The 26,698-nt window shown below is 38.4% G+C and overlaps 1 protein-coding gene across 3 annotated transcripts in view; it reads right to left on the reverse strand.

Annotated features, from left to right (window-relative positions):
- The window catches only part of LOC145996207 (uncharacterized), a 258,493-nt gene that overhangs the window by 29,143 nt on the left and 202,652 nt on the right, over window positions 1–26,698 (reverse strand). For 2 of the 3 annotated variants that reach the window (XM_083132626.1, XM_083132624.1), the window contains exons 6-13: window positions 26,260–26,423; window positions 22,505–22,733; window positions 20,465–20,591; window positions 17,535–17,715; window positions 15,713–15,819; window positions 14,158–14,339; window positions 12,870–13,082; window positions 917–11,551 (exon numbers count right to left, since the gene is read on the reverse strand). In XM_083132626.1, the coding sequence (XP_082988752.1) occupies window positions 917–11,551; window positions 12,870–13,082; window positions 14,158–14,339; window positions 15,713–15,819; window positions 17,535–17,715; window positions 20,465–20,591; window positions 22,505–22,733; window positions 26,260–26,423 (11,838 nt within the window). The remainder of the gene's footprint in view (window positions 1–916; window positions 11,552–12,869; window positions 13,083–14,157; window positions 14,340–15,712; window positions 15,820–17,534; window positions 17,716–20,464; window positions 20,592–22,504; window positions 22,734–26,259; window positions 26,424–26,698) is intronic. The other variant, XM_083132625.1, reaches the window with a different exon arrangement.

The raw sequence follows: 26,698 nt of genomic DNA on the forward strand, positions 1-26,698 counted from the left end.
AGCTCTTTGTAATGCAAAATGAATTCCTGTTCTTAATGTTGGAAATTTACTGCTGCCAGATTCAACTTCAGAAATACGAGATTTGGAAGCACTTCAGGAAGTAACCTACTTCTTCTCTTATCGCAAATCTGTTCAGCAACACTGAACACTCAATCACTGAATACTGATGCAGCAGGCATGCCCAAGTATTTTCTCAGCACTTGCTTCAGGTTTGAATATTCATTTTTGAATTTCCAATACAACAGCAGATCCTGGTTCAGCAATGTACTGTCTTACTTCCGATTTTGAGTTAGGTTGATCCTCTGAATGAGAGTTTGCAATAATTTTATTACAAAAACTCTACAATAATGATGAATCATAACCTAATTTTCAATAAATCTTACAAAACTAATATATAATACTTATTAGAAGGTAAAACTCTAGTATAATCTGTTCCGGTTTAAATATCGGATTTTTGCCGATTCTGATACCGATGCCGATATGTCAATTTCGGCCGATTTTCATATCTGTAATCGGCTTCGGCACATCCCTAGTTTTAACTATTGCTAACCAACTGCATCCTAAATGGTGCAGACTTTACAATGTCAGACACACACATAAATTAACAAAGTAAATTACAGAATCAAATTAATTCATGAAAAAATAAATATGCTGACCAAGGCAGTAATTTATTTTATTAAAAACATAAACTAAACGTAACGTTTCAACCTTCTAGCAAGGTCTTCTTCAGACTCTGTATCAAGTACAAAAGTTTTGAATACTCACTCATTTACATTTAGTTTATGTTTATAATAAAATAAATTACTGCCTTGGTCAGCATATTTATTTTTTCATAATCATGGAAACAAGGCTTAATGGTGTTAAAATTAATTCAAAATTGAGAGTTGTAGGTTCAATATATACAGAAAACACTTACCTCTGAGCAGCACTGCCTTCTGGTTTTGAACTTGGTACAGGATCCTGACCGGATACTTTCTGGGGAACTGTTGTAGCTGGTACGGAAACAGTGATGGCAGCGGTTGAAATGGGAGTCTTGGTGGTACTGGAAGGTACTGTTGTGGGTGCATCCATACTTTCCTTATCAGAAGATTTTGCAATAACGGACACTGCCGAGCCTGGCGTTTGCTTCTGACTGGATGTTGAAACTACTACGGATTGGTTTGGCTGAACCGCGGATATGCCCTGTGCTGTTGTAACGGGTATGTACTGACCTTCCTCGGATTCCCTCATTGGTATCAAAAGGCCAGTGACAGGATCGATTAACGTTGTAGGTTCATCTGGTTGCATTTTCTGGCCCTGTGCTCCCTCGGACACAGGTACTTTTGGTAATTCAACTTTCTTAACAGAGGGTGCTTGTGGGGTAGGGGGAGGATTGGGTTGGTCTTCTTTAAGCTCTTTTGGTTTTGGAACATCTGCGCCCTGTTTCTTGACTTTGGACGCATCTTCCTCTATTTTCTCCAACTTTATCTCCTGTTTCCATGCTCCACGAGAGCTGCGTGGGGATTTTCTAGGCTCCACTTTCTCCTCCTTGATAGTCTCCTCGTGTGGTGTTTCAGATTCCTTCTGCTTCGCACGCGTCGAACGCCTGGTCATTCTTGCTGTACCACCAGTCGTTGCAGTTTCTTCTGTAACCTTAAAGTTTCCACGAACAACTTCTTCAATTATGTCGTCTACTGTAGTCCTGCTGCCGTCTTTCGCCTGCAATCTACGAGACTTCCTTGTGGGACCAGGTGGTGACTTAACTGGCATGTTCGGTTTTGCAGCTTCTTCTGGAGAGCTTGGTTTCTCTGGATGATCTTCCACCTTCTCGCTGCAGAATTCCTCTCGCGTTTCGACTTTTGCATGCTCTTTCATCGGGCTCTTAATTGTCAAAATCAGTCTTGGTCTTATTCTGTCGATGTGGCTGATCTCCTTTGTATCTTTATTTTCTGTCACGCTGTCCCTCCTATTCTTTTCCTCAGATTTAACATGTTTGTCCGGTTTCTCTTCTTTTTTAACCTCGAACTGCAAATCGTCATCCGAATCACGAAATTCGTATACGTCTGTTGGTTCCGACTTGCTCGTAGTTTTCTTTTCTTCAATATTTTCATCCTGCTGTGAGGGTAGAATGATGGTGTTGCTGCTCGATCTCTTCTTGCGACCTCTTCTCGTTCTCCGTCCTTGAGGTTCTGTGTTTGGTTCTTGCTCTGGATTGGAGTCGGATTTTATTTCCACAGGCTTGTCCTTAGTTACCTGTGCCTCTGGCTGTGGCACAGTTTGCGCTACTGTAAACTCTTTAACCTGAGCGCCTTTGGTCTGTCGAGTTCTCCTGGTGGTGACGCCAGTGGCTGGAGTCGTATCGGGCAAAGGACTTGGTGCTCTGCCTACTCGTTTGCTTCTCCTGGTGCGAGTGGCTATGGTCGATACTGGTTCGACATGCATGGAAGCTCTTCGCACAGCTGGTTTTGCCCTTTTCCCTACTGCTGTGGATTTCTTTGGTGGGGTCGTCTTCTTCGGAATAGCCCCTACGTTGTCGGCCATTTCTTTATCTTCGTGACTCTCACCTTGCATTTGATTGTCAGAAGAGACGGCTGGTTGCTCTGCAACTTTCTCTTCGGTGAGGTGCTCTTTATCCAGTTCATGCGGTTCGGCGGTAGGGACATTCTTCACGTCCACAGCAGAAGGAACACTCTCAATAACTGTAGATGCAGATGGTTCCACCACATCCTCACTTGTCTCTGGCTGCTTTTCACCACTTGCCTCATCTTTGATGTCACTTTCTGATGAAACTACTTCACTTTCAAGTGGCTCCTCAACCTTTCCATCATCACTTTTAATAATTTCCGGAATAGGCTCAGATTTAACCTCCTCTTTCACTGTTACCGTTGAATCTAATGTGGATCTAACAGGTTCTTCATCATTGTTTCTTTCTTTAGGTGGTTCCTCTTCTTCTTTTACTTTTTCAACTTCTAAATTACATGGAGGAACTGATACATCTGCTGAAACTGAAGGTTCGGCTTCTTCTTGTTGTTCTTCTTCTTTTTCTTGTACTTTGACAGGACTAGGCACTTTACTTATTGCATACTTCTGAACTGGACTTCCCGGTAGGTCCTTATCCTCTTCTCTGTTTGTTCTCTCAGCAGTTGTCTGATTAGTTTCAGGAAGAGAATCCGTATCCATGCTCTCACTGACTTTTTCATGTATATCTTTGTCTTCTGTAAATTCTGCAGTGGCTCCCGATGTTGTTCCAATCTCCTTGGTCTCTTCAGGCTCTTTGACTTCTTCTTCATCTTCCACAACACTGCTGATGTCAGAAGGTTCACGAGTTTTGGCAGATTCATTTTCAACCTTCACACTGTTTTCAATTTCATTTTCAGAAGAAACGTCACTAGTTTTTAAGTTGTCCAATTTCACGTCAGGTTCTTCTTCCGCATGGAAGGAATCCTGTTCAACTCTCTTTTCAGTATCTGGAAGGGTATTGTCACTAATGTCTACCAGTGCTGGTTCTTTAGCATCAAATTCTCTGCTCGTAATATCATCCTCCGTAGCAGATTCCGGTTTATCTGGCTCTTCCCTTTCTTCCACGTCCATCTCAGATAACTTCTCCAAATTTTCGCTAATTTTGGGAGGGCTACTTGGCAAACTGAGAGTGTCTGATGCCAAGGTATCACCACTTACATCTAGTTTTGTTGCCTCCACATCTTTCACATCAGATTCATCCATCTCATGATGGGACTGATTATCTTCATCTACATTCTTTGAAATTTGATCCTTTTGACACGATGTAATCTCCAATTCCTTTTTACTTTCTTCCTCTTTACTCTTGGCATGCACTATGGTGGAAACTTCATCAGGAATTTGTTTATTGTCTGCCACTGGCTTTTCCTCTTCATGTTGGTCTGAATCGGTCAAATTTCCTTTGGTCCCCAGATCTTGTGGTGACCTGCGATTTGAATCTGTGGCAACTTCAGATTCCTCTTCCTTATCCAGCTTTTCTTGTTGGTAAAATAATGGAATGTCAGGTGTTTTTGGTGGTCCTGAGAATTCCATTTCTGGAGTCTTGGGGCTAATGTCTGGAGTTTTTGGAGGATGCAAAGTAATATCTGGAGTTTTAGGAGGCTCGTCAAACCGAAGACCTTCATAATGAAGGTCATCGTCACTCTCATCCATGCACCGATCCTCGTCGATCTGCAGGTCAGGTTCCGACTGAGGAGTGTTTGGTTTATCTTCTATGTCATCTTTAATGTCCTCTGATTTATCTTCCTCTTTGAGCTCATTATCTTTCCATTTGCATGCGATATCTTTTGCGGATGCTTTAGGCATTTCAGCTTCTAAGCTCTCTATGGCTTGCTGCGTTTCCTTCTGTGCCTCTTCCATGCTAACGGCATCCCTTTCTGCTTGCGGTATCTCTTCTTCGAGCTCGTTCTCCTCCAGTAAAGGTGGTTCCGGTTCACTGTACCTTCCGTAACCAAACGTTTCTTCCAGCAAGGCAGCAACTGCATCCTCGGTCTCTTCTTGAGAAATAACTGCGCGAGGCTTCTCTTCTTGCTCTTCCTCTTTCGATTCTAATTTCAAATTGGGCATTGTTAGGTCAGATTCTGGGATTTCTATATCAGTTTCGTTGCATTTTTGCGATTCCCTTTCTTGGAATTCTGATATGCTCTTAACAGCAGTTTCATGAATGGTTTCGTCAATCGTTCCTCCGAATCCTGGGATGAACTTCTCTGGTTTTTTCCTGTCACTCTTTGTTTGAACTGGAAGTGGTGGATCGTCGTAAGTTTTGCAGGACGAACCCTCATTATTGAAGGAGAAATCTTCCTTTGGATGAACTGGTGACACAATTTCTCTTTGCGGAGACAGTTTTGGTGGTTCAAACAAGTTGTTAAAGAACTCGCGCTGTGGGCTATTGCATGGGCTTAGGTTTTCCACCTTCGGACTAGCTTTGGATGTTGACAGACTAAACGCAGCAGGTGCATTGTACAAGTGAGAGGTAGCTCTCGCAACTTCGATAGAGTGTGATTTCCTTTCAAACAAACTTTCATCTGAACACTTATGATCTTTCTTGCTCTTTTCTTCCTTCGACTTCTTTCGCTTCTTCTTCTTTTCCTTTGGTCTTTCTGAAGATTCTCTACTATCTTCATCAGTAAATTTAAATATATCATATGTTGATACCGTATCCTTTGGATCTCGCTTGTGTTCAGACTTTATGCTCGCATGCATGCTACTATCCTCCTTCGAACATTCGGAGATATCCTCCACAAACTTTGGCTCAGACTTTACATTCTTGGTTGATTCCATCAACTCACTTGATTCCTCTGTACACGTGTGGTCCTCTCTCGGCTCTTCTTTTATTATTACTTCTTCTCTCTTTTTATCTTTCTTCTTCTTGTCTTTCTTTCGTCGTTTCTCTTCAAAGCTTCTCTTCACCTCAACGTCATTGTCATCTTTTCTCATTTCATGCTTGTCAATACTTGTTGGAGACGTTTCATCAGGTTTTCTGACAAGAATATCACGTTTATCTTCTTCTCTTGGGGAGTTTGGACGAAAGCCTGCCTGAGCCCTTGTACACAAGGATGGCTCAAGGTTTGAATCTGAATCGGAGCCGTAGACAACAGACACTTTCCATTTTCCTGGATATGGGCCAAACAATTTATTGTTGCATGGAATTTTGCTAGAATGGGTATTGTATGGTGCAGAACCAACTTCGGAGTCGTCGGATAACGGGCCAAAGATGTCTTCCATTCTTTCATCTCTTTTCATGCTGCTGGATGTGTCCGATCTGCACACATTTACCAGGTCTTGCTTTCCACTCTTCTTCTTCTTTGTTTTCACTTTGAATTCATGATGGATATCTGCATCCCTCTTCTTGTCTTCCCTCAAGCATTCCTCATACTTGGAATCGCATCTCTCCTCTTCTACTTTATGGCCCGATTTCCTTCGTTCTTTCTTTGAACTGTGTCTTTTTCTTTCCCCGATCTCGTGTTTGAGTTTTACGTCTTCAGATAACCTTTCCAATTTATCAGTTTCTACGTTTGAATCATATACCTTGTTAAGAGAATCATGTTCTTGGTCCATGCTTCTTGAAAAACTGTCTTCAAGAGGCATTGCGTTCTTCTTGCTGGACGACCTTCTTTGTTTTCGCTTGTGTGATTTTCTGTTAGCGTCAAGCTTTTCTAACGAGCTGCCATAGCATAATATCTTTTCTGCGGATGACTGAAGACAGGAGAATTCATCATCGGAAAAGTTGTGTTTCTCATTACAAGATTTTTCTCCTGATGTTATATCTTTGAATGGGTCTTCTATTAATTCTGTACTTTTCTTTTCTTTAGCCACCACACTTTCTTCGTCAGATGTTTGGAAACTTGAACTCAAGGTTTCTCTTTTACTGGTCAAATGTTTGCTCCTTTGTTTATTTTCTTGAAGTGAGAAGTCCATATCCATTTCACTTTCGTCAGAATATATTTCACAAGTTCTTAATTTGCTGTGCCTAATTCTAGATGAACTGCTTTCGTCATCTGAACTGTCAGAAGGTATCTTAGTTTTTCGTCCTTTTCTTGCAGATTTCAGAATCTTAGTCCTAGCTGATCCTTCTTCGTCTGTTACGTCCAAGTCAAGCCTCTCTTTCATCTTCCTCACATCTTTCACTCTGCTTGATGTTATAGCCGTTGGTCTCATAGGAGTGTTATGAATATCGATGTCGGAATCTGTGTCGTACTTGTCAACAATTTCTTTCATAAGATCCTTTTTCTTCATTTTTGAAAACTTCTTTTCACAAATCATTAACTCTGAGCTTGTATCGGCAACAGTAGGAGATGTAAATTTTTCCTGCTTTATTCTTGTATCTTCTTCTGAAGAACTCGTGATCATCATTTTATTTGGTTTTCTCGCACATCGGCTCCGGTCTTTATCAACATCAGATTCGGAATCTTCATCCCAAGAAGTAGATCTTTTCTTTTCTTCCCTTTTTGCGCGAGACTGCTTTAATTGATTGAATTTCTCTTTTAACTTTTCTTGCCGTTTCTCTTCCTCCTGCTTCTGCATGTTCTTAGTAGATCTTGCTTTCACTTTGTCATACATTGAAATGTAAGCAGGCTCGTCTATTACGATATCGAAAATGGAATGCTTCTTGGGCTTTGGGTCACTATCTTCACTTGCATTTTCACTCTCGCTTTCAGCTTCCTTCTTCCTTGGTGGTTTCTGTTCTTTCTTCTTGTTTCCATTTTTATGTTCTTCTTTACTCTCATCTTTTCTCCTCTCGCTCTTTTTGTCTCTTTTCAAAAACTTGTGGATATCTTCTTGCAATTCAGGTAAAGTTTCATCTTTCTTCTTCCTCTCTTTACTGTCCTTTTTAAGCAATTTCATTTTTGATTCCCTGTTTTCTTCCTCTTCGTCCCTCTTCTTCTCAAGTTTAGGCATTTGTTCTTTATCTTCTTTACATTTCAGCGGATCTCTCTCTCTAGAACCGTCCTTCTCGCTTTTATTTCTCTTCTTTTGCTTGTCTTTGTCCTTGGATTTGTGCCTCTCGAGGCTATCTTGTGATTTTACTTCTTTCTCGTGTCTCGAATCTGAAGAGTCCCTAGACTTCTTCCTGTCAGTTTCTTCTTTGCTTTTTACGTCGTGTTTTCTTTCTTCTTTCACTCTATCGTCTGGATTGTTTACGTTCATCCTGTCTTCGCATTTTTTCTCAGGCTCGTGCTTTGATTTCTCGTGTTTGTCTTCTTTCTTGCTCTTATCGACTTTCTTCTCCTCCTTTTTACTTTCGCTCTTTCTGGACCCGTCTCGAGAATCTTTGGAATCCCTTCGATCGGAAATTTTTGACGACTTGCTACTCTTGTGTTTTTCCTTCTCCGCATCGGCAAATACGCTCGGTGACAATTTAGTCTTTTTAGACTCGGGTTCCAGCGACAGTTCTTTGCTGTGTTCACGCTTCAGTTTGGATTCTTTATCCCCTTTCGTTCTATCACACGCACTGTCTATGCTGTCCTGGGAACTCATGCGGCGTTTGCTTCCTATTCCTGCTGGTGGATTTAGACTGGAAATTTTGTAAGGGAGGATACTGCTTTCCTTCTTTGTCTCTTTCTCGCTATCTTTCCTCTCTTTCCGTCTCTCTGGTGTTTCAAAACTTTCCTTCCTTTCCTCACTTTCACATTTGTCAGTAACTTTCTCGTCCTTTTTGGGGAGTATTTCTTTCCTTGGATTTGGTTCTTTGTTTTCACAAGGAACAGACGGTTGTGGCTTGCTTTTCTCTGATGGTTTTGGATTATGACACACGCTTTCCTTTTCAACCTTAATGCTTTCTAATTCCACGTAAGGTGACTCCTTTTTCGATGTGTGTCTGTTCTGTTGATCGTCACAAATTGATGGTTCTTCCTTTATTTTTACCTCTTTCTCCACCGTTGGTGTTACCACCGTGGGTTCTTTCTGTAGATGAGATTCATGAGTCTTTTCTTCATCCGAGTCTTCCATCATGTTAACCACATTTTCTTCACTCTTTACTACATTTGACAAACTCTCAGGACATTTTGTCAATTTAGTGGATTCTTCAGATGAACTTGTTTCCCTTCTTTGTTTTATGAACGTCTGTGGTTCTTCCACATAGGAGGAAGTTGTACACACTGCTGTTGTAGAAGCAAACGTTGTTGCCAACGATGGAACCGTACATGCTGTAGTGGTGGTTATTGCTGTCGTTGTCACTGTATCGGAAGCAACTACTGTTGTAACAACGTCAGCAGCTGCTTCCGACGATTTGAAGGTATCTTTGCATAGTTCCTTTTCTTCCATTTCGTGGCTGGGTGTTTTACATATTGAATGCGAGCAAGTCACGGTAGGTGATTCAACTGCATCGGTTTTTGCATTGGTATCGGGACTTCCCAAACCTAGGAGACTGGTTTCTGCAGATTTTGGAATGTCGTTTAATGCAGAATGCAGCTCAATAGGTGGTTCTTGCTTTTGCTGTGCAACGTTCTCCCCATTTTTCATAGATTTTGGTGGCTCGGCTACTTCAGTTGATGCGATTGTTGTTGTTGCAGTCGTCGGTACCGTCACTGCCACGGAATAGCAATACAGTGGAGATGGAGGGGAGTGGCTCGGTTTACTGCACGTTGACAAAACAGGCTGAGAAGCAGTGACCGAGCCAGGTGAAGTTGGCGGTGCCGTTGTTGTGGCCAGTGTTGTTGTGGGAGTCACGGGAGGATGGCTGGGGAATGGATATTGCAAACTCTTTACATTTGCTAAGGCCATTCTTGAACATGCAGCCGGTGTTACTGGAGAATTTTGAGTCTTTGGTGTCTGAGGAGTTTTCATTTGTATGGAAACTGTTGGAGGACTCCTGCTTGTTGATGAAACAGCTACACACGTTGGAAATGGTGGTTTTAAACTTTGTGCCGATGTAAGCAAAGAAGGTTTGGTAGGAGTGAAAGTTTTTGCGAGAGAGAGGCTACTGGTTAATCCACCGGTTGAAGTCCCGTAGCTAACAATATCCAACAACGAACTTCTGCATTCATTTCTGCTGTGCAAACTTTGAAAAGAGGATCTCACGTTCCAATTTTGAGGGAATTCTTTTGGTTCGTATTTTTCTTTGTAGTTTTCTAATCTTTTTGAGTCTTCATCAAATATGCTCCTCTTGGCCAAAACGGATTTTACAATCTCTGATGGCTGGGTGCAAATTTCATTCAAGTCCAACAACTTATGTTTGAACTTGAATTTGTCGGAGTCTAGTTTGTTAAGGGTTTCGCTGGCGAGAGATACACTCAATGATCTCGAGCCTGACCATTTTTCGTATTTCTCGTCGAGCATTTTTATCCTCTCTTCAAGGGACGGAGCATTGGGGGAAGTTTGCGGGGAATGTTCTGAATCTGACGAACTATCGATTTTTGAAGAGAGTCCGGGTGGTGACGATAAGCCTATTGTAGGACTTGTAGCTAAGCTGCCGGAGTCACTGCCTGTTATACAGTCTAGTTTCTTGATTTCTGGTGGTACAACTATGCCAGATTGGACTTTTCCGTGCGTGCTCTCGCTAGGAGAAGAGGAGCAGGCTTTGTTTACTGTCGGACTAGGGGGAGGAGGAGATTTTGTGCCGTAACTAACTTTGCTTTGCAAGCAGCTGGACTTGGGGGAGAGAGACGACTGCGAGGAAAGAACCTGATGAGCAAAACGAGGTAAGGGCAACGAAAGAGGGCCTTCCGTCGATTTCTCACGAATCCTCCTCGGTTCAGATGGGAAATTCTCTGGCCTTTCGTCGCACAAGGGAGTTCCTGGTCTGCTGCCATCCGACTCCCGGTGTGATTTGTCAAAAGTGGAAGACATGTGCTCACTTTCGTCTCCACTCAATTCGCTCATATTGTTTTTCATGTGAGACAAACACCTGTCTTCACTTTCAGATGAACTCCCTGTTTTTCTTCTCTTTGTAATGAAACGGGGTGAGAAGTCCCTTCCGGGTAACAGGTGTTTATCTACGTCAATATCTTTTGAACTTAGTTTGGTGTTGTCTGAAGAAAGCCTTCTACCCTTCATTTCTGGAAGTCTTCGAATTTCCACAGATTTTCTGTAACATTGTAAAGTATCGCCTTGCTTTCCCACATCGTTATCACACAGAGAAATCACTTTCCCACTACCCACCACATTAAGTTGTCCACTACCACTTCCTTCACAAACACTATCGTTACACAATTTAAGTTTCTTTACACTACATGGTTTTGCTTCACTTTCAGATCCCCGTTCGTCTCCTGAACTTACGCGGTCTTCTAACTGATCGAGTAAGTGTTGTATATGCACCTTTTCCTTTTGTAAATGCCTTATGTCAGATATGCTCACATCACAAGAGTGCGGTTCACCCTCAACCTTGTTACTAACACATTTTCCTTCAACGTCACTGTCAACCTTAGAAGACACTGCTGTCCGGTCCTGAGATCTGCTACTGCACGTCACTACACTTTGCAGCGTATGTCGCTTATAACTAGGTGTCCCTTCTTTAACCCCCTCTTCAGCAGGCTTTTTGGCACCGTCACTTGCACCACTATACCTCTGAAGTCTGCTCCTATCAGGGTCGAACTTGGCCCTTGCACCATCAACATCAAGGCTCCTTGAAGTCAAAGAGTCTCTGAGATCACACTTAGAATCTGAGAGCTTGCATTTCACAGTATCACGCGAATCGAGACTGCTTTCCTTGTCCTCGTAATAGTTCACTTCGCGCACTGGACTGCTTGGAGTTCCAACGTGAGTAATTCCACGATAAGCACTGTACCTTTTAAGGTCGCGTGTTGGACTCTGATGCCTCGAACTGGGTGGCGATTGGCTTGGATAACTCTCTTGGTCGCTGACACTTTTTTGCCGTCCTCGTCGTCGGCTGTCCTCGAAGTCCTCGTAACTTCGTTCGTGACCTGCTATTGTTGGCGATGGGCTTTTCTCGACTGTTCGACGACGATATGCAGCTGGGCTGTATGCCTTCTCAGAAACGGTCCTCTCCTCGCCGTACTCTCGCCTTTCCCGCTGGGAATATCCGTATTCACGAAGCTCCTGCTCGTAAGAGTCATCATGACTAGCAGCACTTCCTTGGCTATATTCATCATAGCTTCTGGAAAAATGGGGAAGTGAATGAATGTTCGCAAGCATTAACATATCAAAGAATTACACTTATGAAGAGACAGATTAAATGAGTATGTGTCAACACTAGGAGCCTTCAATTACAGAGGAACATTTAATCATTATGTAATAGTTAACTCTTTCATGCACTTAAACAAAGAACTGTCAAGTACAATGTCTAATATCATGGCTGAGAAGTGAGTAAATTCTGCACAAGATTCAAACTAATTCATTAATTCAAATTAGGACTTTTTCATATAGAGAGAAGAAAGGGGCTTCAGGAGAACTACAGCTACAACGAGGACCATCGAAATATAAACAGTAACACAATATTACTTGAGTTTTTGTTTTAAGTCCATTATGCATAGAAAGGCTACTCAGGACTGAACCTACAGTTCAAAGTGGGATCTGAACTATCGGACCGGGAGCCCTTGATTTCAAGGCAACAATGTTACCACTATGCCATTGGGGAGGCCTACACTATTATTTGCATTTGGCTTTTTTACTATTCATACAAAGAGTTTGCCAAGAGTCTTAATACATTCACAATGTAAACAAATATAGCAGAATATAATTTTACATTTTGCTGCATAACACAAGCAATTTTCTTGATTCCATTACAATAAAATATTAGAATTATTTCCTGAATTGTAATTTTTAATTTTTTTTTCTGCAAGTTCTTCAATTACAAACCCCTGGAATGTACAATCAAGATTACACTGTACACACACACACACACACCATCAATGGAACACATTTAATTAATAATAGAAATGAGACAGATTATTCAGTGCTCTACTCTGTTAAGAGAGAATAAAGACACAGAAGCATATTGTCAAAATAACCAACAAATCTTCTGATCTGATATACCTGTAAAGTAAATGTCTAGAGATCCAGTTTCATTTTTAAAGCAAAACACTTATTGCAACTTAACGTGTGTGTAAAAAAAAAAAAAAAAAAAAAAAAGTGATCCCTGTACATTGCACCTTGCCATTAGGACACACAGGGTAGGTAGGGCCCCACATATTCTCGATCTTGGCAATGAGAAAGTGATATGATTAGCACCATTCTCCAGCAACCTTTACATCTTCCACCCCCTGTATTCTTTAATTACAGGTTGGGTGAGCTAGGAGCGTATCCATGAACATTGTCAGAAAAATTCTCGGCACGAGATCACCAACTCTGGGAATCGATGCCTTACCCCCTACCATCTTGGCTAGTGGTATTCTATCGATATGAGCAAAATTTCAAATTGGTCCATCCTAAAAATAATTTTTAGTCTCATCACAAATAAACAAAATCAAACGTACCTGTATCTCCGATCTGTGTATTCGTCATAATAGTCATATCGGCATTGACTTGAACGTACACGGCCAGTAGTGGCGTAAGCTGCTGTCCGAAGTTGGTTTATTGGCGTACTGTTAGTACTACGATTGTAGGAAGCTGATCGGCTGCGTGGAGTTGTTTCGTAACGGGTATATCGCTGCCCAGGAACAGGAGGTTCAAACCTAGTTTGCGAATCCCTGGAAATCAAATTTCAGAACATTAGAATTAGCAACTATTAATATTACTACTAAGAGAGCTTGTTACATCAAAATTTAACTCAGTCAAGATGCAAATAGTTACAAAATAGACTAAAAGAGTACAAAAAAAGATGTCTCCAGTTTTGAGTATCTTCATATACTAATTGGTTGAACCCATTATGATCTTCAATTCTTAAAGATCACATTTATAACTAAAAATGAATTACATCATTGTTACCGATAAGTATATGTTTCCATTCAGTCTGCCCCAGTGCAATACAGATGCATCTTCAATGAAATTTGGAGAGAAAGGAAAAAAAAAACTGCACGATTGGTGCTTGAATTCTCGGTTTTAGAAGCAAAATCAGGTGGGGCCACGCAGAGCATGTCCGTGGCAACCAGCCTATGACGAGAGTGCAATGTTGTACAGTTAGGAAACTGCAGCATGCAAGTTAAATGCCATGTTCTGCAATTTTCTTGCATGCAAGAAGTTTTCATAAAACTCCCCACTTAAAAGTTCATCATAAGATGAGCTCAGACATTTTCAGCCTGACTATCAAAGTCCCATAAATTTCCGTTGCCCACTGCCGGAGTTATCGTTTCTCGAAGAAGAAACACCGGGAAACAACAGGTCTCAACACACACACAATGACCCTTTGATTTTCCTAACGTCTGTTTTTTTCATTACCACCCTGTTGACAGCTTGAGTTGTTGTGGGTGTTCTCCAACATTGCAAGTCTGAGATAGTTTTAGTTCTTATACGCTGCAGCAATATGATTTTACATACAATCCTGTGTAGAAATATTCACTACATTATTTCACTATACTCACATGTACTATGTATGCATTATACAAAATTGAATATTGGAGACACAGCGAATTCTCTGTCTTCTCCTTCCACTAGCAGTTATTTGGCAACAGTGCAATAGTACTGGCTGAACTCATGTTTCTTCTAAAAGTGTACACCCTATATCTGATTTTGCTTGCTATGAACAAATAATGAGATTCATGAACAATGGACATCACCAAGAAGAAATGAATTACTGAATGCAATCGAAATAGTATTTTAACTTACCGGCTCTCAAAAGATGAGTCCCTCCTTTCCCACGGTCTTTCCACTGCTGGGATGTGGCCCTGCTTCTCCAAATGGTCAAAGAATGCCACTTGGCACTCCCGAGATGCAAAATCCACTTGGAGTTTACGATTTCTTAAAGTCATTCCACGCATCTCTTTTACAGCTTGTTGGGCATGAGCCAACTGTGGACAGATATCAATCATTAAACCAGTTAAGAAAAAATAATTCAATGACTACAATTTATTGAAAAATGTGGTTAAGTCAATGATCTACCATACCATCTGAGCTTCCAAACCAACATCCAGCTTTCTCGCAACTTCCAAACTCTCAAAAAAAGTTTAAAAGTACTCCCATTTTTAATGTGTACACACTAACACACACACACACACACACACACACACACACACCTTATGTGATATCGGATCTTGTACATGACTGCACATCATCTCAAAAACATGATATTAGAAGGAACTAAGAACTATATGTATATAAAATTAATCCAAACTGATTTATTTTCAACTCTCATGACAGAGCCCATGTGCATGATTTTTGTGTCATATTGATTAAGATTTTGCTTTTTAAATAGCCAAAATGAGCAAAATATTGTGCAGGTAAGGTTCTGTTTGCATTTTAATTTGATTGTCTAGATGAAGTAACCTGTGTTAATGAAGGCAGTGTTCCTTTCAAAGTAATTGGACAATTAATAGAATCAGCAATGCAGCAAAACAAAACTTACCTACACAATACTTTAAACATGTTTACCATGATAAACAATGACAGAAAAATATGTATAAAATATCACTGAAATGTGGGGAAAAAATTGCAACTATATTAAAATGTGTAATAACTTTCTCATAGTCTTCAGTCATTTTATTCATTACCCCTTGTTTTTCTTCTTCTTCTTCAGGTGATTCACAATATCAGCAGGGATTATTTGCGAAATATGGTCCTAGTGAAAAACAATGTGCATACACATGGAGCCTTGACTTTTGTGATGTGATTTTTATGGTTTAAAACAAATTTAAGTCTATGTAAAATGGTGGGCTGGCACAATTACAAGATATCATATACTGAATGTCTGTGTGACAAATATATCTGCATTACTCAATAACAACCAGAAAAATGGCATCAATACAGCATTTTAGGAAAAAAAAATACACTCTAAACAGAAAATACGTAATATTTCTGACAACATGTACAAACATATACCATGAAATTCATGTATCACAACCACATATCATGCATAAAAATTCAAGACTGATAAATTCTCACTGTTCCAAAATAGTCCAGAAACAGTATAAATGTGTTTCTCATAACACAGGAACAGTCACAAACTGATGTAGCTGTATAACTTTTGAAACTAGCTATCTAGTCCACTTACACAACTACTGAACCAACTGTCTTTACTGTCCAATAATTAGCCTCATCTCAAGTTTTGGGATTGAAAACTTAAAACTTATGAGATCCATAAACTGAAGAACTTCAAGTTTACATTTTCTGAGTGTCAAACCATTGTGAAATGCATAGTGGAAGTTTCACTGCATTAATTAATTACCTGCTCAAAATAGACGAGTGCATGACCTCGGTCCCTGTCCATGATCAGATGCGACACTTGTCCGTATTGATGGAACTGCACGGAAAGGAATTTCTCCGAGACAGCTTCTGAAAACGTAAGAGAAATTCATTAGTGTAACATTATGAGATTTGCACACACATCTAAATGCTGTCTAGAATCTAACCAAATATTACATGATGGTAACCTTTGAATGCAGCAATTTCTGCACAAGCACAGAAAATGTGCATATGAATTTTTGTACGTCCGAATGACTCCAAAATGCAATTTCAAAATTCCCTGATGATACATGTAGACTGATTAACAAAATTGTATGAACCGTATTTCACACAATCATCACACCATGTTTGTCAATTTCAAAAATTGGTTTATAATCTTTCATCATATCAGCACATTAGATAACAAAACCAATGACAGCACTGCAAAATCTTTGGATACAGAAGATTAAAAAATGTTCAGAAGTGTAATACTTTGCCAATAATGCACAAATCAACAACGAATACTAATATGTTAACTTTTTTTTTTCAGACCAGAAAAATGTTTGCTAAATTGCCACAAGTGGCAATTTGGACTATCCAATTTTTACATATATTTCATAATCTTGCACCAAAGACACTTTACCTAGTAATAAATGATTATTTTTCTGTAGTTTACGGTTATTACAAGCATAAGAAAACAGTTTTTCTTTGTGACGTTTCAGGAGAATACACGCTCCTTTCATCACACATTTATTTTCATTTTGACTAAAGATACAGTTATAACAATGGTTAGTAATTTTTTAAACAAAAATAATCCGTTATATAATGGATGTTGTCAATGTTACATTGTTGTAACATTTTTATTTCAGATTTTTTTTTTTTAAAATTATGAATCCCAAATATCATCAGGTAATTCAAATTCTTCATTGTTTTCACAAAGTCTCTTGATGTTTTCTGTTACATTAAATTTTAAAGATGGTGCCTTACTCCATTTGATTAAAAAGAGAAGGGTTTTAAAAAGATTAACGGGAAACACAGAGTTGAATGTCTGGGAAGCTTCGTTTATTGCAGAAGAACGCTGGAATAAATTAAATAATGAAAATGGTAACATAGATCCAGTATGGAGTTTTCTTTTTCACAAATGGAGTAAGCCACCATCTTTAAAATTTAATGTAACAGAAAACATCAAGAGACTTTGTGAAAACAATGAAGAATTTGAATTACCTGATGATATTTGGGATTCATAATTTAAAAAAAAAAAATCTGAAATAAAAATGTTACAACAATGTAACATTGACAACATCCATTATATAATAGATTCTTTTTGTTTAAAAAATTACTAACCATTGTTATAATTGTATCTTTAGTTAAAATGAAAATAAATGTCTGATGAAAGGAGCGTGTGTTCTCCTGAAACGTCACAAAGAAAAACTGTTTTTCTTATGCTTGTAATAACCGTAAACTACAGAAAAATAATTCTATAATGCAAGCTATGCGAAAAAAAAAAGCAAAATTTTTAAAAAAAACTTCACATAATGGTCGCAACTCACTTTCTTGCCAAAAAAAAAAAGCATAAAATCTAAAAGACTATGCAATGAAATATGGTACATGAACTTGAATGAAACAGTACAACACATATTTGTTTGAATTATTGTTTTAAGTTGACTTTATGCACAGATTTGCTAATCAGGACTGGACCTACAATTTACACTGTGCAATCCACCGAGTGTTGACCCTGGGACACAACACACAAGTCAATGCAATGCTAATGTATATAAATTTCAATACAGTGGTGCTCATTGATTGAAGGAGTGACTGTATCTCACCTGAGATGCCATCCACCCAGACACAGTTCGTAGCCAGGGACTTGCCAAATCCAAGCTTCACCCGTGAGCCACCTAAATGTTCGCCATCCATACTCCGCATGGCTTTAACAACGCTGCTTATATCAGCAAATTGGCAAAATGCATAAGGAGACGTCTGGCCCTGCTTCTTTATATCAATTTCCTGCAAGAATAACAAATAAAATTGATTAAACAAAATGGCATGTTACTCAAATAAATACACTTATCGTAACAACTTGAAAAAAAGAAGTCATAGAACTTAAATTAAAATATAACAAAGCATTAAAATTAAAATGATACTCAGTTACAGAGGGATAGTGATGTAGTGTAATTGACTGATTTATTTGCTATATTTTACTTCACTTCTCGTGCCACTATTGGCTAATTTGTGAAGATGGAGATGAGTGATGACATGATGCAATTGATGGACACTCACAAACATCCATGCCCAGGCCGGGATTCAAACATAAGATTCCTGGCATCGTGCTAACCACTCTGCCACAGGGGGCAGCTATGTAGTGTAATCACATGAAGGAGAAAGGTATGAAACAATTTCAATTCATGATTCCTACTTCTAGCAGTATGTCTGCTACTTTTACTTACGGTAAACAAGAAACAAAAAAGAACACAACAAAAACAGAAAAGATTTGATGAAGAGAAAGAAAACTAGAAGTAGAACCTCAATTTCATGTTTTTCAGAGGACCAAGGACAAAAAAATTAAAATGCAGGAAAATGTAAAATCTTGGAAACTTTGGTAACGTTTTGGTACGTCGGGACCTTGAAAATCCAATGTTTATATAATGGGTAAAAAGATGAAACTGGGGTTCCACTGCATATATATCAACATTCAACATACTTAATACTAAGAACAGAAAAAAACAAGTTGAAGACACATTGTATCTAAAGATTACGTGGAGATAGGAATGTATAGCCATATCCCTGATGAAGCCACAAACCAGGTGGCAAAATCAAGTGAACAAAATACTATGCGGAAAAATGAAATACGAACTTATCAGAGTAAGTTGAAGACAGCACGTAAGTATTAAAAAATGCACTGTGTAAAAACAATGAACAAAATGATGAACTGAGGTTACGCGGTGTGCATAGGTGGGTATGAGAATGGAAGAAGATATAAACGAGGGTCACTATTTATATTTTGAGCCTAACAATGAAAAAACAGGAATTTGGCATTGAAAACTGCTTTATTGTTTTTTGAAGTATTCTCCTTTATGGTCAATACACTTTTGCATTCGTTCGAACCATTTGTCAAAGCAGTTTTTCCAATCTTCTTGAGACACCTCCATAATATGGTTTTTGAACGCATCAACGGCGTATTCCGCCGACGAAAATCGTTATCTACGCAATTTATTCTTGACATTCGGGAACAAGAAGAAGTCATTGGGTGCCAAATCAGGACTGTACGGTGGATCACCCATCAATTCGATTTTTTGACTGTTCATAAAGTCGGTTGTTAGACGAGATGTGTGACAGCCTGCATTGTCTTGATGAAGAATCATCCGACGGCGTTTGTTTGTTTTCCGTATTTGACCGAAGACCTCTGGCAAACAAATTGTTGTGTACCATTCAGAGTTGACCGTTCTACGTTCCTCTAAAGGCAAAGTTGCCACATGACCAGTTTTCCCGAAAAAACAGGCGACCATTTGTTTCGATGTGCTTCGAGCGCGAACAACTTTTGTTGGATTGGGTTCATATTGAAACACCCATACAGTCGACTGCTGTTTACGTTCCGGCTCATATGCATATATCCATGATTCGTCACCTCTTACAATCTTATATACGTCTTTTGAAGCACCACGATTGTATTTATTGAGCATTTGTTTGCACCAATTGACGCGAGCGTCTTTTTGAGTTTTTGTCAAATTGTGTGGGATCCAACGAGAACATACCTTTCTCACAGCTAAATGATCATGTAATATTTTATATATGCTGGTGGAACTAATGCCTATGGTTGCCTCAATCTCACAGTATGTCACATCACGATCTTGTAGTATTAGGTTTTGCACAGTATCAATGTTTTCTTGAACAACAACTGATTTTGGACGACCTTCGCGAATCTCGTCGGTGAGTGAATGGCGGCCACGATTAAATTCATTATACCAGCGTTTCACAGTGGCAAAGGATGGAGCTTCATCGCCAAATGTGGAAGTAAGTTGATCGATGCACTCTTGTCTTGATAATCCACGTCGAAAATCGTAAAAAATCATCGCACGAAAATGTTCACGAGTTAATTCCATTTTATTGTTGTTGCGCAATCTCCAAGGCAACATAAACAACAGAAATCAAGCTACTGACAAAACATTTGAAGTACGTTATGGTCAATAATGCCAGACGATTCCCCGCAAACGTCAAATCGCGCCTAACTTCAATCAGTGTTGCCAAGGCTCAAAATATAAATAGTGGCCCTCGTATATATATTTGGGGCCAAGCCAAAGTTGGTTTTAAGCCCATTTTATGCTCGTATACGCTAACTGGGACTGGGCCTACAGTTTAAATTGGGATCTGAAACCACTACACAAGAAATATTGAAAAATAAATTGACAGAAAATAGATGACGTGATAAAAAACAAAAAGTTTGATATGGAGTTGGTTGAAGTGGTATGTTACAAATTAGGATATTGAATTTAAAAATAATAATAATTCAATGTTATGAATGACAAATGTGTTTCAACTACATGAAAACATTTTGTACTTTGTAATCTGATAAAATTTTTGAAATGAAAAATAGAAAAAAGAAGATTACAAATATAGTTCTAAAATGTCAAACAGTTGCTCTAAAGAGGATGAAGGCAATAATTCATAAAAAAATTAATGCAAGAGCAAAACACGATAAAATAAATTTGGAGTTTTAGAAGTAATTACTGGATACACATTTATTAACTGTTGAACTTACGATGATTTCCCCAAATTGCTCAAAATGTTTCCTCAGCTCTGGAGCAGTAATATCCTTCTCCAGGTTACCAATGAAGAGGGTTCTTGTAGCTCTTGGGTTGAATTCATCCAAATCGGATTCGAATGGCCTGCAAAAACACAATAAACATATGTACAATCCATTGCAACAATATATTTGTTAAAAAAGATATAGAAGCACAGTCACAAATAGTCCCTTTGGCTATCAATGAAATAGTTAGAATGTAGAAGTGTCCAAGACTGAACAACTCTGCACGTTTTTATTCTTAAATTCAAATAAAAAGTTCCAAATTCTTTTCTGAGCACATCATTACTTAAAAAGTGCATTACACAACGAGAAAGCATATTGCACTGTAAAATTTCAAAACTTTATTTTTCTTGTTATTTTATGTTGCTTTTTCTGCCACTTTTGGCTTATAGGAATGATCAGGATGAGTGATGAATAGATGAAATTGACGAAGGGACACTCACAAAGAACACCCATGCTCGGGCTAGGAATAAAACCCAGGAACTTTCATGCCGAGATTAAAATTTGACCACTGAATGTATTTGGCCACCAACTCTGGTAAAATCTTGGTATTTCAACACTGCAGCTCAGAATGAAAAAGGAAAATGGTTATTCTATTCTAGAAATAAATTTACTTCTTTTACTGCCAGGCCGACTACCTCTTGTTTTTCTTTATTTTTCAACTGTGAACATTTTCATTAAAAGTTGAAAATAAATTACATAAATTACCCTATGGAGTTCCCAATGTATCTGCATTACTTTTGTTCATAAAATCATATAGGTAACATACATAGGAGGCAAAATTCACATGGTGGGCCTATCAGGGCCCCACCCCAGTGTTCCAAATGACACTCAGGCCAATGACAGAGTACAGTTGGTTAGTAATGATGGTAATTTTGTAATTATTATTAGGGCCCGGGACTTTATGTTATAACATATTTTTCAATTGGCTTCGGATCTATTATGGGGGTGAGATCTTTACATATCTGATGAAAATCAGCCGAAATAGACAAACGTGACAAAACATATTTTGACATATTTCACCAATTTCGCATTTTTACAACATATTTCTTCAATTTTGTTGTAATAAGACATATTTCTGTATAATTTCGTAGTTCTCTCGCACATAATTGGTTATTTCATTTTTTTTTCTTCGTAGCTTTAGCACAACAGATAGTTCATATTGTCGATGGCAGGATATGGAAATTACAGAGGAAGAAAGGTGTTGTCTTTTCTTAGTACAGAAGAATATAATACCCCACTTTTTTCTATCCTGCCGACAATTGATAGCCATGCAAACATTATTGAGGCAAAATGTTCTCTCTCATTGTTTCACGGGAAGTAAAGAAGTTTCGTTCTCATTTCTTTGCCTTTTTCACTTTTCACAAAAATCAGTCAAAAGTAAAAATAACATTAGGTACATTACAGCCCCTACTCTACTGTATCGGGTATGGGAGAAATTCGAGAGTACTGTTGTGCATATTTTTGGCTTTACTGGGAATATTTCTGCATTTTACTGACATATTTGTAATTTTTCATGACATATTTTCCAATTTATGACATAATTACGTATATATTTTACAGTTTTATAGGACATAAAGTCCCGGGCCCTAATTATTATAATTACTATATAACTACACCTACATAAACAAACAAAAAAACATTAATTAAAACATATTAATAATTTTTGTGGGTTCAGTGAATGATAAAGACACTAGTTTTGTTTTTCATTAATGAACAACAATGGTAATTCTTACCTATATAAACAACAAAGGAAAAATTGATTCAATAACAAATGCTTTCTTGAATTTTAGTGATAAAATGTAGGCCTCTGAGCCCCCTCAGGTAAGTAAATTTCTTGTATGGTGTGAGTAAGCTACATTCAATGTGAGGGAAATATCTAAGTATGGTGCAAACTGCACAAAAAAGAAATGTCACATACGTCCTAATAAAATGTACAATCAAGGGTAGCATATGCAAAATTTACAACAGGTAGAATGATGAAATGATACTTACAAATACCTGGCCTCTGGATCTTCGGTGTCAAATCCATCGTAAGGTACAACTTCAATCTTGCAGCCAAAGAACAGCTTATCCTGAGACACCTCAAGGGCCTTCTCTGCATCATCTGCTTTCTTAAAGCAAACAATTGCAAATCTGTCCCCTCCCTGGCCAATGATCTTGACCCACGTAACTTTGCCATGCTTTTTGTACTCATGAAATAGACCATCCTTCAGGCTTGTATCTGAAAGAGAACATGCAACAATATATATTACAGAAGATTATTTAACACACAGTGCTTGAAGTGAGGGGAATGCTATCTCCCCAGCTAGCTAAATTTTCACAAGGCATCCCCCCAGCTGTCTAATTGTACAGTCATGGACACTTACAGGTTGTAACAATTATATTCAAAGTTAATGGTATTCTTACAACCCAGAAGTGTCCGTGACTGTACCATGTTAAACCATAGAAGCAATCTCAAGTCTCTACCAAACATCCCCCCGGCTAAGATTTTCCACTTCAAGCACTGTTAACACTCATCAGGTTTTGATAGTGATTCACAAACACAGTGACTTAATTCTAACATGAGTACTTATTTTGTTTTGACACTAAGTTCTTACATGGCAACAGAGGCAAGAAAATAACAACAGCTAGAAAAAGGTCCAAAGATTTGAGTCCTACTCAAGGTTTTAAAAAACATGTTAAGTTTAATTGCACCAGTGTCAAATTCGAGGAAGGTAAAAACAGATGTAAAAGCTACAAGAACAATACAAAATAGCAGGATGCAATTATCAAAACTTTTTACACCTGTTTTTACAAAAAAGGAGAAGAGTATATAAAAAAAAGATGTAAAAAGATACAAGGGTAGTACAAAGTAGTTACACCTGTTTTCACCTTTCTCCATTTTTGTTTCACAATGCTGGCATGAAACCAAGAAAATGCCAGACCTTAGCATAGTGTACTGTTTGCAATTCATTTCACTTGCTTATCAAGCACATGATGCAAGAAGAAACTGAAGTGATAAAATTTACTTCATGCTCTTTCAAGAACTGAAAGAAGATTTTTAGAAGTAGTTAATTAAGACTTTTAATAAATTAAAGAAGGTACAATTTTAGAAACAACTAAAACTGGGATTATTCTCTATGAAAAAAGCATACATAAATTGAAGACTTAACCAATACTGAGTGAGTGAGTGAGTGAGTGAGAGGGAGAATCACCGTCACTCTCTCTCCCTTATTCCTCTCCTACAGACATATCAATACAGTGAAACCCAGATTTTACATTTTCCTGCATAATATATTCAATCTTGAAGTCCAAATGTAGCAAAATAATATAAAATTTTCCTAGATTTTACATTTTCCAGTATTTTAAGTCTTTCCAGGTTGGTCCTCTGAAAAACATAAAATTGAGGTTCCACTGTATATTGTTGCACCAATGCCAAAAACACAAATGTGTGAATTTTCACTTTCCGACTACTTTTTGGTGGTAGAAACCGATGAAAGATATATGCAAATGTAAACCTAATTTTTCCAAGTTCACCTGACTATTAAAATGCTTTTATCTCAAAGTAAGATTTAACACATTCATGTTATTTTTTTCACCGGTGCGACAATATAAAAATTCCAACATGAACAATATATAAAAAAACATAAGTAGCACATACACATGCTACGGCAAAGATGCTGCCAAAAACAGTGTAACTAGGGTTCGACGATATATCGCAATATTGAAAAAATATCATCTAGGCAATATCAACTAGATGATATATCATCACAATATTTTGGTGATATATATCGTGTTGGCAATATATCGACATGATATTTTGGTGATACATATCATGTTAGCAATATACATCATGTCGGCACTATATAGTCAATTTTGGTGATATACAGGGTGACTGGTAATTAGATGTATTCCCTGAAAGGGGTTAAAGTAGAGACAATTTGCAATAAATTTGACCATATGATACCCCGTCCGAAAATTAGTAGTTTTCGAGATAATCGAGTTTCTATTGTTTATTCTAAAAATGACAATTTTCCACATAAAAAGATGAATTGAGAAAAAACTGATAATTGTAGGGAACTTATTTAAGCGTTTTCTGATAGCTAACAAACAAGTGGTTCGTTTTAAAAAAAGTTTTTTCCAAATAACAATCACATGTAAGTACCGGGTGGGTCTAAACTTACAAGTGATGATAAAAAAATGCACTCTTAGTTTACTTGGCAACGTATTAATAACAAAAATGGTATGACACGAACCGTACAAATTACTTAAATTACTTCCTTGAGTCATCAGCTATCCAACAAGGTACAAATGTTGCTAACATTTACATTTGTGTACAAGAAATAATACTTCATTCATCTTCATGTGTATGGAATCAATGAACAATACAATTAAAGAACATTACACGTCTTGCTCAAAGTGGGCACCTCCGTTACGAATGCAGGCACGTAAGTTTTTACGGACATTTGTTCTCTTAACTCGTGATGTGATGGTGGCCTTGACGTGTTGACCAGCTGTTAAGATCCTCTCCCTGAACTCTTCTTGCGAGTTTACCGGTGCCTTGTCATGTGGCTCCAAATGTAAAAGTCGCAAGGCGTCAAATTGGGGGATCGAGCCGGCCAGGGAATCGGTCCGCCTCGGCCAATCCATTTCTTTGGGTACTTTTCATCCAGCCACTGTCGCACGCCCAGGCAGAAGTATGGATGGGCGTAATCAACAATCATTTCATCGAGCCATTTTTCCTGCCCCAAATCTTAAATGGCATCACTTATGAACATTTTTTGCGGAATGGGATGGCAATGTTGTTGGAGGATGTGCCTCTAGCTACAAGACGTGACATGATTTATCAGCATGATGACTGCCCAGCTCGATCCCCCGATCGATTTGACGCCTTGCGACTTTTACATTTGGAGCCACATGACAAGGCACCGGTAAACTCGCAAGAATAGCTCAGGGAGAGGATCTTAACAGCTGGTCAACACGTCAAGGCCACCATCATATCACGAGTTAAGAGACCAAATGACCCGTAAAAACTTACGTGCCTGCATTCGTAACGGAGGTGCCCACTTTGAGCAAGACGTGTAATGTTCTTTAATTGTATTGTTCATTGATTCCATACACATGAAGATGAATGAAGTATTATTTCTTGTACACAAATGTAAATGTTAGCAACATTTGTACCTTGTTGGATAGCTGATGACTCAAGGAAGTAATTTAAGTAATTTGTACGGTTCGTGTCATACCATTTTTGTTATTAATACGTTGCCAAGTAAACTAAGAGTGCATTTTTTTATCATCACTTGTAAGTTTAGACCCACCCGGTACTTACATGTGATTGTTATTTGGAAAAAACTTTTTTTAAAACGAACCACTTGTTTGTTAGCTATCAGAAAACGCTTAAATAAGTTCCCTACAATTATCAGTTTTTTTTTCAATTCATCTTTTTATGTGGAAAATTGTCATTTTTAGAAAAAACAATAGAAACTCGATTATCTCGAAAACTACTAATTTTCGGACGGGGTATCATATGGTCAAATTTATTGCAAATTGTCTCTACTTTAACCCCTTTCAGGGAATACATCTAATTACCAGTCACCCTGTATATCATGTCGGTGATATATCATCACGATATTTTGGCGATATATATCATGGAGATGATATATCGCCAATATCACAATATGGAAAAAATATAATATCGTATCATATTGATATATCACAATATAAAATTTCCAATATCATCCATCCCAAAGTGTAACACTTTCACTTACCACTTGATCTCGCAGGAAGGTTTCGAACGCAAATTGCCAATGGCCTCTGCCCATCCGTGTGGACTGCTGGTGGAAGATGGGAAGCACTCCCAGTGTTGTTGGCATGGGGTGCGGTCACTGCCGATTGAATTACTCCTCCCAGCCTTCGAACGGTTCCATGATGACTGCAGAGAATAGAAAGCAAACATCTCAGAATGACACTTTCCACGTATAACAGATGTTTCTAGAGAAAAGTACATGTACCTTTGCTCCTTACATTATTTGAATCTTCACTACCACCAAAATAAGCGATCTGGGTTCATCAAAAGCACTTGCTTGAAACTACAGGGAGGTTCATAAGTGTGAAAACCCCTGTTTAAAGAAAATGCAGATGGGGAAAGATGAATGAAATGTCTGAAAAATGATACAAACCGTTTATCAGTACTTTATCAGTAGAGGC

This window comes from Lepisma saccharinum, chromosome 12, assembly GCF_977018435.1.
Source record: "Lepisma saccharinum chromosome 12, izLepSacc3.1, whole genome shotgun sequence".
Lineage (NCBI taxonomy): Eukaryota > Metazoa > Arthropoda > Insecta > Zygentoma > Lepismatidae > Lepisma > Lepisma saccharinum.